The sequence below is a fragment of the Delphinapterus leucas genome, chromosome 13, assembly GCF_059928025.1.
Source record: "Delphinapterus leucas isolate spDelLeu-1000000601 "Yukka" chromosome 13, BTC_Dleu_Yukka2, whole genome shotgun sequence".
In the NCBI taxonomy this organism is placed as follows: domain Eukaryota; kingdom Metazoa; phylum Chordata; class Mammalia; order Artiodactyla; family Monodontidae; genus Delphinapterus; species Delphinapterus leucas.
The window spans coordinates 63,480,465-63,497,345 of NC_143141.1; the positions used below are offsets into that span (position 1 = coordinate 63,480,465).

Consider the following 16,881-nt stretch of genomic DNA (forward strand, 5'->3'; position numbering starts at 1 on the left):
TCTGGATACAAAGTTAAACAGGCACACAGGAGAAACAGGACAAGGGAGAAATAAAGTTTACTTGAATAGATTCAATCAGGAACTAATTTACCCCCCTGCAAGAACCTCTGAAGGTTGCAAGGAGATGGGATGCCTGAATGTTGAAATTAAAAGAAATGGTACTGAATGCTTCAACCAAGCCCCTTAATTCTGTTTTTCGAGACTCTCATCCGTTCAGCAATTAGGTGTGCTTCTTTAAACTTTGTGAATGACTTCTGCATATCAAGGAATCTGTAGGGAATAAATTTATGGCCTACTCACTCTTCAAAATGTATTTGGATAATGTTAAGTAAATAAAGAGGAATGCAAAAGTGTGTGTGTGATAAATGAGCAAGGCCATGGGATACAAGATCAATATACAAAAATTATTTCTATATACAAGCAATCAATAATTCAAAAATGAAATTAAGAAAAAAAAATTCCATCCACAATGGCATTAAAGCAATACCAGGAATAAATTTAGCAAAAGTAGCATTAGACTTGTTCACTGAAAACTATAAAACACTGTTGTAAGAAAATTAAAGATCTAAATAATAGAGACATTCCAAGTTCATGGAGTGGAAAACTCCGTATTATTATATAAGATGACAATTCTCCTTAAGCTGATCTATAGATTCAACACAATCCCTATCAAAACCCCATAGGCGGGACTTCCCTGGTGGTACAGTGGATAAGAATCCGCCTGCCAATGCAGGGGACACAGGTTTGAGCCCTGGTCTGGGAAGATCCCGCATGCTGCAGAGCAACTAAGCCCGTGCACCACAACTATTGAGTCTGCGCTCTAGAGCCTGCGACCACAGCTACTGAACCCACGTGCCACAACTGCTGAGCCCGTGCACCTACAGCCCGTGCTCCTCAACAAAAGAGGCCACTGCAATGAGAACCCCGTGCACCGCAATGAAGAGTAGCCCCTGCTTGCCACAACTAGAGAAACCCCGTGAGCAGCAACGAAGCAGCCAAATAAATAAAATAAATAAATTTATTTAAAAAAAAAAACCCATAGGCATTTTTTCCAGAAATAGACAGCTTCATCCAAAGTTTATATGGCAATGCAAAGGAGTCAGAATAGTCAAACAACCTTTAAAAAGAACAAAGTTGGAGGACTTATATCAAATCTCTTACTGTAAAGCTATAGTAATTAATACAATGCATTACTAACATAAGGACACACAAATGGATCAATGAACACAATTGTAAGCCCAGAAATAAACTTTTATAGTTTATCATCAACTGATTTTCAACAAAAGTACCAAGGCATTTCAATAGAGAAAGCAATCTTTTCAACAAATCGTACTGGAATAATTGAATCTCATGTAAAAAAAAAAATTTAGACCTTTACATCAGACCATACACAAAAATTAACTCGAAATGGAGCATAGGACTTCCCTGGTGGTGCAGTGGTTAAGAATCCACCTGCCAATGCAAGGGACACAGGTTCAAGCCCTGGTCTGGGAAGATCCCGCATGCTGCGGAGCAACTAAGCCTGTGTGCCACAACTACTGAGCCTGCGCTTTAGAGCCCGTGAGTCACAACTACTGAGCCCGTGTGCCACAACTACTGAAGCCCGCGCGCAACAACTACTGAAGCCCGCACGCCACAACTACTGAAGCCCGCGTGCCTAGGGTCCGAGCTCCGCAACAAGAGAAGCCACCGCAATGAGAAGCCCGTGCACTGCAACAAAGAGTAGCCCCCGCTTGCCGCAGCTAGAGAAAGCCCACATGCAGCAACGAAGACCCAATGCAGCCAAAAATAAGTTAAAAAAAAAAAGAAATGGAACATAAACCTAAGTATAAGAGTGAATTAAAACATTTAAAAGAAGAGATAGAAAATCTTTGTGACATTGGGTTAGACATAAAATTCTTAGCTTTGAGACCAAAAACATGATCCATAAATGAAAAAAATTGATAAGCTGCACTTAATGCTATTTCTGAAGTGCAAAAATTTTTTGAATTAAGAAAGCTCAACCTACTGTATAGCACAGGGAACTCTATTCAATTTTCTTTAATAACCTATATGGGAAAAAAATCTGAAAAAGAATGGATATATGTATAACAATCTCTTTGCTGTGCACTTGAAACTAACACAACATTGTAAATCAACTATACGCCAATATAAAATAAAAATTTTTAAATAATAAAAAGAATTCAAGACAAGCCACAGACTGGGAGAAAAAAGTGCTTTATCAGATATTGAATTTGCAAACATTATCTAGAATATATATAAGAATTCTTACAACTCAAACTCACTTTTTTAAATGGGCAAAAATTTGAGTAAACTTTTCAGAGAAGATACACACAAATGGCTTAATAAGCACATGAACACCACTGAACATCATGAGTCATTAGAGAAATGCAAATTAAAACCACAATGAGATACCACTTCATAACCACTATAACCACACTAACAAGTGCTGGTAAGGATGCGGAGAAATTGGAGCCCTCGTGTATTGCTGATGGAGCGTAAAATGGCGCGGCCACGCTGGAAAATACTGCGACACTTCCCTAAACCGTTAAACATAAAGTTACCATATAACCCAGCAACTCCACTCCTAGGTTTTTCACCCAAGAAATATGAAAATATATGCCCACACAAAGACTTGTCATGAATGTTCACAGCAGCATTATTCATAATAGCCCAAAACTGTTAAAATCCTAATAATCCATCAACTGGAGAATGAATAAACAAAATGTAGTATATTCATAATGAAATAGTATTCAGTAATAAAAAGAAGCCACTGATACATGCTACAACATGGACATCAAATTCAAGATTTAGGGGAATATTTTAGTAAGTTGTGGTTCATCAACACAATAGGATATTGTCCTAAATATTCTATAAGTGAATAAATTTAAGTAGAAGGAGCCAGACACAGACTATATGTTGTATGAGTCCATTTATAGAAATGTACAAAAAAATCAAATCCACAGGTACAGAAAGTAGATTAGTGATTGCCTGGGGCTGAGGGTGGGAATGGGAATTGACTGCAAATGGGACAGGGGATCTTGTGGAGATGGTGGAAATGTTTAAAAAATTAGATTGTGATGATGGCTGCACAGCTCTGTAAATTTACTAAAAAAAAAAAAGCCACTGAATTATACACTTAAGGTGGATGAATTTTATATGTTAATACCTCAATAAAGCTTTTAGAAATATGTATGAAGATGCCTTTGATTAGGAAGAAAAAAATAATAACTTTACAGTGGAGAAATCTGACGAACACCACCTAAACCAAGTAATCACAGTTAACATCACCAAATATGGGACAAATCAACATCTTATGCCTCCTGATAATGATGCACTGAGAAGAACACACTATCATTTCCAGGGTATTCCTACCCCCAAAAACGCATACCGTATTGGATCATTCGGAAACAGACAAACCCGAATCATGGGATATTCCACAAAACAACCAGCCTCTATTCAAAAACGTCAATGTCATGAAAGTCAAAGTAAGATTGAGGAGCTACTCCAGAGTAAAGGAAACTAAAGGGACATAATAACTGAATGTAATACATGATCCAAGTAAGTCTTTTTTTGATACAGTGGACACTGAACAATAGGCAAAATCTGGATGTCTGTATTACATCATCCTACCGTATCAATGTTAGTTTCCTGATTCTGATAACTGTACCGGGTTATTTAAGAAAATGTCCTCATATTTCCATCGTGTCCACAATTTATTCTCAAACAGTTCAGGGAGAAAAATGAACACACTCATACACGTGCACAAAAAATGCAAATGTGGTAAGATGTTAGCATTTGCTGGCTAGGGATATATGACAATTCTCTGTCCTGTTCTCGCAAATTTTCGATAAATCTGAAATTAGCTCAAAATAAGTTAGAAGCAATGCATGTATAATTACAGTTGCTCATTAACACATATAGCCATGTAGTAAAAATTAGAAACACAAACTGATGACAAGATAAGTATGGGGGAAATAACTTTTTGAAAACGAAGATTAAAAAAAAATAAAGATGTGAATCAAACAGTTCCCATACTGGAAACACATGGAAAAATGCTAATAAATACAAATTAAAGCAACTTTAAAACACCATGTTCAGTTGTAAAAATTAAACAAAATATTAATACTCTAAGGGTGTAATGAAATTTGTATACACATTATTGCTCTTGTTGATGTAAAGCAGCACAAAATATTTAAAGAAAACCTACGTGTGTTCATACTCTTTCACACAGTACTTTCATTTCTAAGCACTAGCTTTCGATAATAGCAATAAAGACATATTCATGAAGATATTCTTTAGCACCATAATCTATGATAGCAAAATGAACAAATGTTGGGACATCCCTGGTGGCACAGTGGTTAAAACTCCGTGCTCCCAATACAGGGAGCCCAGGTTCAATCCCTGGTCAGGGAACTAGATCCCACATGCATGCTGCAACTAAGAGTTTGCATGCCACAACTAAGGAGCCTGCCTGCCGCAACTAAGACTTGGTACAACCAATTTTTTTTTTTAAAAAGAACAAATGTCAAAAATTTAAGGAAATGTTTTAGTAAGTTGTAGTCCATCAACACAATATTGTCTTAAATATTAAAATTATGAAAACTACAGAAACAGAAAACTAAACTGTATACATTGATTACAGTTATGTAGACTTTTAAAGGATTCTACAGTAACACGCAAAAGTAAAAAGCATGTTTGGGTAATGGTATAATTTTTTCAATAGAAATCCTTTAATGTCTGAAAAATCAAAACCAGTTGTATAATAATAAAGGCAGGAAAAGCTGTTGGAGGTAATGGATATGTTTAGGGCATAGATTGTGGGAATGGTTTCATGGGTGTATGCTTATCTCCAACTCATCAAGTTATATACACTAAATAGGTAGCTTTTGTATGTTATTCTTACCTCAGTGGTTTAAAAAAAAATTGTATTTGGTAGTGGAAGCAATTAAGTATGTTTAATTATAGTCCTTCACTGTTCCGATTTCTCCCAAAATGTCTAGTAATCCGTAGCCTTGACCCTAGTATTCTAGAGTCTACTTCAAGAAGCATCATGAAAACTCCACCAGTTCTCAAGTAAAACTGCGAATGCTTTAAATTTCATTCATTTTATTGAAAACAATTCATGGAAAAAATCAATTTCAGCCATAACATTTGGAAGAAGGTGGAGAGTTTTAGGAAATCAGATGAACAATGGGATAGCAAGATACACCACAGAGGCTGGAAAGTTTGCTCCAAGATCAAAAGATACTCAGTGAAAGTCCTAACCACCTTTTGTTCTGAGAAGTATCATTCACACCAGCTGTGTTCAAGGACTGCCCTGGCTACCGCCTCCAGCTGGCAGAGCCAGCTTTGGGGAAGGATCTCCCTCCGGGAATCTGGAACCAGAGGAGGGATCAGAAACAGGTGAGTTAACTCCTAGGGAGAATCTGAGCCGAGGGACTGGCTGGCCCAGCTCCCTAAATAGGCAGGTTTCCATAGCAGAGCCAGATCATGTACCCTCTTTAGCACTCAGGTTTTGTTCGCAAGGCAAATTTTTAAACAAATCAGATGACTCAGTTGCCAAGAAAGTCTCTGTCCCCAGCTCACTAGTCTGACAGCAAATCCACCAACACCAGTACACCTGTCCCTAGGTCAAGGTTCACTCCTGACCAATCACTGGATAATTTCCTACAGGTCTTCTCTCAAGGCCTCCCTCATTTTGCCGGAATCCTTGCCATTTGAATTTGTTTTTAGGGGCTTCCCTGGTGGCGCAGTGGTTGAGAGTCCGCCTGCCGATGCAGGGGACACGGGTTCATGCCCCGGTCCGGGAAGATCCCACATGCCGCGGAGCAGCTAGGCCCGTGAGCCATGGCCGCTGAGCCTGCGCGTCCAGAGCCTGTGCTCCGCAACGGGAGAGGCCACAACAGTGAGAGGCCCGCGTACCGCAAAAAAATAAAAATAAAGAAAGAAAGAAATTTGTTTTTATTCCCCGTCCCCTATCTGCTGTCCAAGGACATTCCAGGGTTTGAGGGGAAAGGCTATGAGCTAAATTTCACTTTTAAGATTATGGAGCTTTACAAAGTTGTGAGGGAAGGCCTTTCTGTTCCCCAAAGCTTCTAAACTGCTTTTGCAAGTGTGATCTGGAACTGGTAGCACTACCATTATCTGGGAGTTTGTTATAAACGCAAGCTCCTGGCCCCTTACTGAATCAGAATCAATTGCTGAGCCCTACTCCCAATATGTGTTAAACAAGCCCTCCAGCTGATTCTGATGCTTGCAAAAGTGCAAGAATCACTGGGTTACATCCTGTTATTAGACAACTATGCAGGAAAGTAACAGCTATGTTATCAAACTGCTTTCAAAGACCCCCTAAAACCTGAATATTTTAAAGTATTTCTTCCAAAAATACCACAAGATTCTTTTTGTATGGATGACAGGGGACATAAGTCCACCTTGACCCCTGGCAGACCAGGTTAGTTCAAGGATCTCCTAGGGAAAACCTTTCTGTAAAGAGCCATATCTTTCTGTAAATACAAGCCATATCGTTTCTGTCAATATTCAACTCTGCCACTATGGCTCAAAAGCAGCCACAGACAATACACAAACCAGTGGGTATGACTGTGTTCCAATAACATTTTAATAAATGGAGGCAGTAGCCTGGATTTGTCCCCATGGCCTGAAGTTTGCTACCCCTGTCCTAGGGAGTAAGCTGCTTGGGGTTCTAATCTGATGAACCCTGGGGTCAATGTAGACATTCCCCTGAGAAGACCCCACAGGCATGCAAGCCTTGTAGTTGCCCAGCTTTGAGTCCAAAGAGAGAACCCAGAAACAGCGACAGAGACATCAATGGTTTAATAGATGGGGATCTTACACATCTAAAGCAAAGTCCTGGAGCGACACCCTCACTGTGCATGGCAGACGGGGAGCAGGACATGGTAAGCAGTCTTTGCTACACAGGGGAGGAGGCTACCATTTATAGGGGGAATTGACGTCAGGGTGGCTCATCAGTTACCAGGGAAACCAGCAGCTGAGACCCATCCCTTGCAGCCCCTCAGGTTAATGACCAACAGGAGGGCAGATGTTTCCCTTTAATAAACTAGCAGGTGGAGCCATTCTGGCCTAAGGCTTAGAACAATCACTGGCGGGGGCAGGGGGCGAGCACGTCCAGGTGAGCAGGGTGTAGGCGCAGCAGGGACTGGTCACGCAGGGCATGTACAGAGGGCAAGAGAACAGCCACCTTGAGCCATCTGACCACACACTCCACCCCTACACACCCTGCACGACCCTTACCATCTGGGTCAGCCCCTCTTATGCGATATGCCTGGGGGCAGGTATCTAGAGGGGCACTGCAACCCAAATACCACACATGCAGTACACACAATAGCAGCCGAAGAGTATCAAGAGTGCAAGACGTGGGCAAACTTTGAGGCCAGGCACTTTATCCGGTCAATTTTTCATGGAAATCCCGAGGAGGACATTTTGCTGTAGATCCAGCAATCAAACTCATTTCACAGTGAGGCCACTGTTATCACCCAGTCTGCGAACAGATCACCTCTGCTCGGACCAGGGACAAAATGTAATAAATGTTTAACAGGCACAAGAGATCATGACCATTAACCAAAATACAAGCAGTAACAGCATTCTCAGGTAACACCACCCCTGCCTGTGATTTTTGTCCTGGCCTGCAGTACCATTCCACCTGTCCACCCTCAGTATCCATAGCCAGTGCCAAATACAGGCAAGGTGGTAGAACAACAGACCTCGAGGTTAATATAATGGGGCCTTCCTCCAGTAGGGGCCTGGATTAATTACTTTAGTAGTGGTAGGTGGGGCAGGTAGAAGACAGGTGAAATCTGTAAGTCCCTTTCTAATCCTATTCCCCACAGGGCAGCAAACCCAAACCATGGGGGACTTACCTGCCAGTCCCAGAGCCATTTATTTTATTTATTTTTAAATTTTTTTGCAGTACGCGGGCCTCTCACTGCTGTGGCCTCTCCTGTTGCGGAGCACAGGCTCCGGACGCGCAGGCTCAGCGGCCATGGCTCACGGGCCCAGCTGCTCCGCGGCATCTGGGATCCTCCTGGACCAGGGCACGAACCCGTGTCCCCTGCATCGGCAGGCGGACTCTCAACCACTGCGCCACCAGGGAAGCCCCAGAGTCATTTATTTTATAATGTGTTCCCCTGGAGGTAGATCCTGTGGCGGGGGCAAACGTGAATTATCACCCTGACCAGTAGTTGGCAATGGTCCCTGCAGTGGTTAACAGGTGAACTCCGATGGTGCTGACTAGTTGATTCTGGGTTAACATGGAGTAAGCACTGAGAAGACTGCTCCTGGGATCTTCAGTTATAGTTCGTAGGGCCTGAGTTAGCCTCCTGGTCCACACAGAGAGCGGGTTTCCCGTCTCAGCTGTAGTCCACTCATCCTTTCAACTAGCCTGCTAGCAGTGGGGGCGCAGGGTAGGTAGAAATGACAGTGTGTCATTTTCATTGGCGCATTTCTGAATTTCGTGGCCAGTAAAGTGGATTCCTTGGTTGCTATCCATGTCCACAGGGGTCCTATATGTCACACACAGCTGTTCTAGACCCTGAATAGTCGTTTTTACATTGCTCCAGGACTCGAGTAGGCCTTTTATAATGTCTTCCACCTGTTATAACTCTTTGTAGACTGCGTATAGCTACTGTTCCATCACACTGCATCACTGCTTTGCCCCCTTCCATAGCTGGGAACAGAAGCCCAAGGGTACTCTTATTATTTTGCCGTTGCCATAGGCCTGAACCAAACCCTTCCAGGTAACTGGCCATGTCCAATTCACAAACCTGTCCCTAAGTTAATACCCCTAAAGCCTGTCTGTAGTTGTTGAAGGGTGGTAGGTTGGGGGTGTACTTGCCCTTTGTGGATAATTCAGGTCCTGACGTTTTGTCTGTATTCACCAGCCATCCCCGTGCAGTCAGATGAGCCACGAGCATAGCGCTGCTACTTTTAAACTCAAGAGACTGAGTGGGCAGAGACTGGTGGCGCAGTGGTTGAGAGTCCGCCTGCCGATGCAGGGGACGCGGGCTCGTGCCCCGGTCCGGGAAGATCCCATGCCGCGGAGCGGCGGGGCCCGTGAGCCATGGCCGCTGAGCCTGCGCGTCCGGAGCCTGTGCTCCGCAACGGGAGAGGCCACAACAGTGAGAGGCCCGCGTACCGCAAAAAAAAACACAAAAAAACAAAAAACAGACTTAGTTTAACGGGATATCATCAGTACAATGGAAGAGAAAAAACACCTTTCATGGTAGTCAGCTGCCACAGGGCTCCACATGTTAGTGGGCGGCCACCTTGGGCTCTCCCCGCGACTCCCCACTGCCTCCCGCAACTTTCCGTCCCCGTCCTTCCTTCGCTACATCTTGGCACTCACGGGAGTTCCCTAGGCCTCCTGGCTGGCTTGTGAATTGTTGGGCTGCACCTCACAGGTCTGCAAGCCTTGTGGATGACCAGCCTTGAGGCCGAAGAAAGAGCCCAGTGACAGCGCCAGCTTATTGGACAGGGCACCTTACACGTCCGAAGCAAGGTCCTGGAGAAACACCTCCACCGTGCGGGGCACACCGCAAGCGAGACGCAGCAGCCTTCACTACTGGGAGGAGCAGGAAGCTACCTTTTACAGGGGGAACTGACGTCAGGGTGGCTCATCAGTTACCGGGGAAACCAGCAGATGAGACCCAACCCTTACAGCCCCTCAGGTTAACTATCATCATGGGGGCAGGTGTTTCCCTTTAATAAACTAGCAGGTGGAGCTGTTCTGGCCTAAGGACTATAACAATCACTGGCTGGGGCAGGGGGCAAGCACATTCACGTGAGTGGGGTGTAGGCGCAGGAGGGACTGGTCACGCCAAGAGCAAGAGAACAGCCATCTTGAGTGGCCTGACCATACAACCCCTAAACTAACAATCTGAGGTGCTTTTGTAGGCCAGAAACCTCCCTGACTGGCTTCCAAGGGGTAGAATCAGATGTAGTTAAGTGTACTTCCTGCACTGTCTCCCCTCAGTGAAGCCTGACAAGGGGAGTAGAGACTGTAGGAAGAAAGCACTGTGACCCAGAAGCCTGGGCTGAACCCATCAGGCAAAAGAACTGGGTTGAGCTCAGCAGCAGAATACCTGTCACACTTACCTCTTTCCTCAGAGATATCAGCCAGTGCTCACTTTTTAAGGCTTTGACAGTTTATAAGGTTTATGTGTTAAGATTTTACCAAAACGTTCAAGTTTCAACCAAAAAAAGCATATATTCTGATTCAAATGCTATTACATCATTACACCAAAAAATTTTTTTAAATAAACGTTTTAAAACAGACACATCTAGTTAGTACAAGGGATGTAACAAGACTGTGATTTTACCTTAGCATTTATATTGAATCTAACATGTTGCATCTTTTTCACATACATTTCTTGCCTAACAGAAATGGAGGTGTGGGCTTCCCTGGTGGCGCAGCGGTTGAGAGTCTGCCTGCCGATGCAGGGGACACGGGTTCATGCCCCTGTCTGGGAAGATCCCACATGCCGCGGAGTGGCTGGGCCCGTGAGCCATGACCACTGAGCCTGCGCGTCCGGAGCCTGTGCTCTGCAACAGGAGAGGCCACAACAGTGAGAGGCCCGCGTACCGCAAAAAAAAAAAAAGAAATGGAGGTGTATCCCCATCAAAAGGAAAGGCTCTTATAATTCTGATGTCCCTATGTTAATTTTATTTGTTTGTGATGTCATCCTTGCCCAGTTCACTTATTAGCACTGATAATCCCCATCTTTGATTTTACCAAAAACAACAAAGAATTTTCAAAAAATGAAGTCTTATTTCAATCAGTGCATCCATAGTTCTTGGCCTCTCACTGAGAAGCTGCAAGGTGTCCTTGAATAAGATCCTGAACACGGGACAAAATAATTTCATTAGAACTGTTGCAATTTTCTGGACCATACGGTGGATCTATAGTCAAGACCCCAGCCACACAGAGAGTCCTTCGTGAATCTCCCTCTTCAGTGATGGGGATGTGGTTCTTCTCCAGCCATTTCTTCAGGCTGTTCTTTCTCTTTTCCAGATCCTCAGGGCTGTACGCCTTACAGTCTCCAGACATGAACAAATCCATCAGCTTCTCTCTCACGCTATGGTCCCCTTCATTCAAAATTTCAACAGACTGCACAGCATGTCCCATAATTCCGGTCACAGACATGCTGCCATCTTCAAGGAAGTTCACAAGGACAATACTTTGGAGGAAAAGTAAGTTCAGAGCACAGTTGCAAAAGAAAAACCAAAAGGCCTATAAAACTATGGAAGAAGCAGTGAAATGAGAGTCAGCATCAACCCCCAACAGGTCACTAGAACAACAGGGAACGCTCTTCCCCGTTTTAAATTACTCCTCTCACCACCAAATGTTTTAACTTGTTCAACACGAATTCTCTGATGGTCCTAAACATCTAAGGCTTTTGTCCAGCCTAAAGCTAATCATTGTGGGATGTCATTAAAGCATTACTTAAAGAGTTATGAATGCTTTAAATGTGTTTTAGGAAAGAAGACAGGGTACAGATTTAACTTTTGGAGTTAAAAAGCAACCGAATAACTCTCCTTCAGAGCAGACCAAAGAAAATAACACAGCACAAAATTAATGAGAGAGAAAACAAAAGAGTATGCAACTAGAGACTGTCATACTAAGTGAAGGAAGTTCAGAAAGAGAAAGACAAATACCATATGATATCACTTTTATGTGGAATCTAAAATATGGCACAAATGAACCTATCTACAACACAGAAACAGGGAATTCCCTGGTGGTCCAGTGGTTAGGACTCGGTGCTTTCACTGCCAAGCACATGGGTTCAATCCCTGGCTGGGGAACTAAGATCCGTAAGCCACCTGGCGTGGCCAAAAAAAACCCAAACAAACAGGAAAACAAAAAAACACAGAAACAGACTCATAGCCATAAAGAACAGATGTGGTTGCCAAGGCAGAGGGGGAGAGGGACAGGGATGGACTGGGAGTTTGGGGTTGGTAGATGCAAACTATTACATTTAGAATGGATAAACAACAAGGTCCTAAGGTATAGCACAGGGAACTATATTCAATATCCTGTGATAAACCATAATGAAAAAGAATATAAAAAAGAATGTATATGTGTGTATAACTGAGTCACCTTGTTGTACAGCAGAGATTGACACAATATTGTAAATCAACTATACTTCAATTTTAAAAAGTCAATAAGAGGATCATCAAAGCCAAAAGCTGGTTCTTTGAAAAGGATATATAAATTTCACAAAACTCAGGCAAGATTAATAAAAAGAGAAAGAAGGCACATATAAATAATATTAGGAATAAGGTAGCGAAAATTAATAGTATAAAGTATTAAGAACAAATTTAGGAAAATAATTTTGAAACTGAAAACAGAAAACTTCCTAGAAAATATAAATTTCTACTACTGACTCAAAAAAAAAAAGAGAGAGAGAGAATGTAAATAGTCCTATAATCTTTTTAAAAAAACCTGAAATAACCAGTTTAAAATCTTCCCATGGAGGGGGAAAAAAAGGCCCAGACAATTTTACCAGGAAGTTCTATAAAATTTTCAAGGACCAAACATTTCTAATCCAACCAAATTCTCCTATGGACTATAAAAGGGAGACTATGCCTTAACTCATTTAATGAGGCTAATATAACCTTGAGACCAAAAGCAGAGAAGAACAGGATTAAAAAATAAAACTATAAGCTAATCTCACTCATGAATACAAATGGAAAAATCCTAACTAAAATATGATATGATATGCTGTATGACATGATGTGATGCAATGTGACGTGATGTGAATTTCATTTCTGTGGTACTTTTTCCAAAAACCTATAACCCCAGTCTATGAGAAAACATCACAGGGAATTTCCTGGCAGGCCAGTGGTTAGGACTCTGCACTTTCACTGCCGAGGGCCCGCATGCATTCCCTCGTTAGGGAACTAAGATCCCGCAAGCCATACGACGCAGCCAAAAAAAAAAAAAAAAAAGAAGTCATCACACAAACCCAAACTAAGAGACATTCTATAAAATACCTCACCAGGACACTTCAAAAGTGTCAGGGTCATGAAAAACAAGTAAAGACTGAAAAACTGTCACATATCAGAAAAGACTAAGGAGACAGGATGCCTAAATGTAATGTAGGACCTTGGACTGGATTCCAGAACAGAAAAAGGCCATTAGTGGAAAAACTGATAAAATCCAAATGATTGTAGTTTAGTGAGTGTAAATTTTTAATTCCGACAAATGTTTGACAGTTGTGTAAACTGTTAACATTAGGGGAAGCTGGGTATATAGGTACTCTCTGTACTTTCTTTGCAATTTTTCTGTAAATCTAAAATCATTCCAAAATAAAGTGTGTGGATCACCACCTTTAAAGTTGCCTTGCAAAAAATAAATCTGATCCTAATCAAACCTCTAGTTATGAATACCAGTTTATAGGAAATACAAAGGATAAAAGAACATGTTAAACTATGCCATGATAAATGCAATGAGCTAAATCCAGAGTGTGTTGAATTCTATAGACAAATGATTCCATTTCTTCAACAAATAAATGACATGGAAAACCAAAGAGAGAGAAAGTACAGTTATAGATTAAGATTCTTCAGAGACATATCAACAAATTGATATGCTTAAAAAGATACATTGGAGACAAACAGGAAAATCTGAACTCAAACTAGGAATTAGCTAATATTAAAGTTATTAGTACTTTTGCTAGGTGTTATAATGGTATTGTGGTTACATTTATTAGAGAGTCCGAATCTGCTAAGAGATATACTGAAGGATTTATGAACAAAATTATGTCTGTAATTGGCTTTAAAATATTTGGAAGGGGGAATAAGATTAGTGTTCATTATACTACTCTTCACATTTGTGTATATTTGAAATTTTCCAATAAAATGTAATATAAAAGGAGTGTCCCATTTCTACGAACTTGGTTGGTCTGACACAAATCTATAATTAGAACAATACTTAGCTTCAAAGGAAATTAAATTCTTATGTGGGAATAATTAGCCTTTCATTTATCCGCTTTCTTAGTATGGATGTAACAGTGCAAAGGGGTGATATCTGGGAAGCAGGACCCATACTCACTTGGTAGAGACTGGGTCTATGGTTAAAACCCATCCTTTATACTCCTTCTCACTGGCTGTCACTCTGACTTCTTTGTAAGTGTAATCTTGCCATTCTAAGGGGCCTTTCTTCATCCATTCATTCATGGTTGCCGGCTGGCTAGATCTAAAACAACCACCAGTTCGGATTAATATATATGTTCCACCCAGGCAAATGTCTTACTCCAATCTCCATTCTAGAGGTAGAGAACACCTGCAATTTGCCTCAAGTTCCATATCAGAAAGACAGTTAAATTTTACTATTCAGTCTGAAAGCCACGGGGACATCGAGTTGCCGCGGGTCCCGGTCTGGGGTAACTTATCTGGCACACCCCTATTTCACCTCCCAATCCCATTCCAGATCGCCTTCACGCTGGCTTTGATCTCCAGTCTGCAGATGCTCAAATCCTTGAACTCTGCTCTCCTTCCATCAAAGGAGCTCACGCCACACGACTCTTAGCCAAAAATGAAAAAGAAAACTCCTCTGATATCCACCCACTCCCTCTCTGGCTCTGCGTCTCCGCTGGATCCCGCCAGGGAGAGGCCCCCGGATCTGTGACACTTTTCATCTTAAAATTTGTTTGGAGGATGCGTAAACGAAGGGGCAGCAGCTAAGGCTCTAGAGCTGATGCCCTGGCGTAACCCGAAGCCGCATGATACTTTGAGCTGTACTCAAGCCAGGTAATACTTAACGTGTAATCCTGACAAATGAGAAAAATACCAGTTAAATCTCCTAGCACCGCCAGGTCCTCAGCAGCCGCGTTGGAAGGAAGGAGTCTCTTGAGCCGAGCCTGCCGGAGTCCAGCGTGCTTTGCGCCGTGTCGTCACTTCCTTCCCCCAGAATTCTCTGTTCTGTAGTCCGTGGCGTTGGTCACACCTCGAGGTCGGAGAGTCCCGAGGCCTGGGGTGATGAAATTGGGGTTCAGGGTGTGGAGCGGGGCTAAGATTTTTTTGTAATAATAATAATAATAAGATTTCTTTTTCGCCAGGGTCCGCCTTTCACTGCCACATTGGACATTTCAAGATAAAAATTTTAAGAGGGAAGGCTCGTGCCACCTCTTCCTTGAGAGTGGAAGTGGAATTCCACTTTTGCCATGAACCCTCCAGGTAAATCCTAAAGCTCTAGAAGTGTGAGGTGACAGTGCCTTGGAGAAGAGCCACAGAACCAATGTATTTCTTCTTTGGCCTGTGTAAGGCAATTAAGATGCCTACTCTTTTGGGATGTGCCTTTGGTACAGTCCTGAGGGTGTGTCGGAGCTGGAAAGAAAAGCGTAGGATTGGGTTGAAAAAACGCAGGAGTGGAAAAGTGCAAGAGACTCGCTTCCACCACAGATTTCTGGTCACTGGAGTACTTTGTTGGCTTCTGGCATGGTCCAGAATTTTTTCCGGACTATAATCCTGAAAAATGGTACAAGGTGGTAAATGTTGATTGAATTCCTGCAAATGTGAACACCAAGGGAGATTTACAAAAACTGAGTTAGAGGACTGTCAAACCATGGTACAGAAAACACCAACAGTTAATCCACTTTCCCCTTGCTACTTGGGATTTGAGTTGCATATAATCCTTGAAGTTTTTGTTTCTTAATGTCATCGTTTCAAATAATCCGTCCCCAAACCTTCACTCATTGAATGATTGGCTTATGATATTAATGTGGCTTTCATAGATTAGATTTTGACATCTAATCTACAAAATCTAATTTATCAGTTAAAGTCCTCTATAGATCTACAAAGAGCTAATATAAATAGCAGTTATCATTGTTATGGTACTGTGAAGTAAAACATTTGAACTCATAAAAATTCAGTCTAGCGCTTCCCTGGTGGCACAGTGGTTGAGAGTCCGCCTGCCGATGCAGGGGACGTGGGTTTGTGCCCCAGTCAGGGAAGATCCCACATGCCGCGGAGCGGCTGGGCCCGTGAGCCATGGCCGCTGAGCCTGCGCGTCCGGAGCCTGTGCTCTGCAACGGGAGAGGCCACAACAGTGAGGGGCCCGCGTACTGCAAAAAACCAAACCAAAACAAAACAAAAAAACCCAACAAACACGTACCCCTTGGACTTGATTTATAGGCAATGAGAAACACCCACAAAAAATTCTGTGTCTATGGGACACAGAACCTGAACAAGGGAGTTGTGGGTTGGATTGAAGAACAGTGGACAGGGGGTTTTAGCAACACTGGTTTCAATTTGGTTAAATCCTGTAGTGTCCTGGCTCCTGCACACCACTGACTGTGCTCTTACCAGCTGTATGATTTTGAAAGTCATTTGCCTTCTTAAATTTCAGTTTCCTCATCCATAAATGGAAACATGGAATTAGATGATCCAAGATCCTCTCAGCACTAAATTTTCATGACTGAGACATACACAGTCACTTAGGAAAGCCCTGTAAACTCTCAGGGCAGGGGCGATGTCTGTTTTATTCACTGCCATATACACCACCTCTAGCAGATTGCTTGGTATATAGTAAGATGCTCAATTTGAATTGAATTTTTCTTAATAAAAATTATATTTTATTGTTATATAGCACCTAATATGTGCCATGCACTATTCTAAGAACTTTCAAATATTAACTCATTTTTATGAGTGAATAAACAGACCAAAGTCAATGGAAGATATGTGAGTAATGGAATGATATGGTTAAATTGGTGTATTAAAAAGGATGCAGAGAAATTGGATGTGGGGAAAATAGGGAGGTATAGAGCATATACAGCATACAACTTTATGTAAAATGTAGCCTTTCTACTAAAACAAAGCAGTGGTATTAGGTGGAAAAAATTCCGGAAC

General features: G+C 42.2%; 1 protein-coding gene across 2 annotated transcripts; it reads right to left on the reverse strand.

Moving 5' to 3' along the window:
• Positions 1-10,344: 10,344 nt before the first annotated feature.
• On the reverse strand, positions 10,345-15,025 carry GEMIN6 (gem nuclear organelle associated protein 6). Of its 2 annotated transcripts, XM_022574040.2 has the most exons (3): positions 14,825-15,025; positions 14,087-14,230; positions 10,345-11,213 (listed from the first exon to the last, which is right to left on the reverse strand). In XM_022574040.2, exons 2-3 carry the CDS (start codon positions 14,209-14,211, stop codon positions 10,838-10,840), a joined length of 501 nt encoding a protein of 166 aa, XP_022429748.1. In that variant the 5' UTR covers positions 14,212-14,230; positions 14,825-15,025; the 3' UTR covers positions 10,345-10,837. The 2 variants fall into 2 exon arrangements, with proteins under 2 accessions (XP_022429748.1, XP_030618830.1); XM_030762970.2 differs by lacking the exon at positions 14,825-15,025 and having other exon boundaries at positions 14,087-14,351.
• Positions 15,026-16,881: the final 1,856 nt, after the last annotated feature.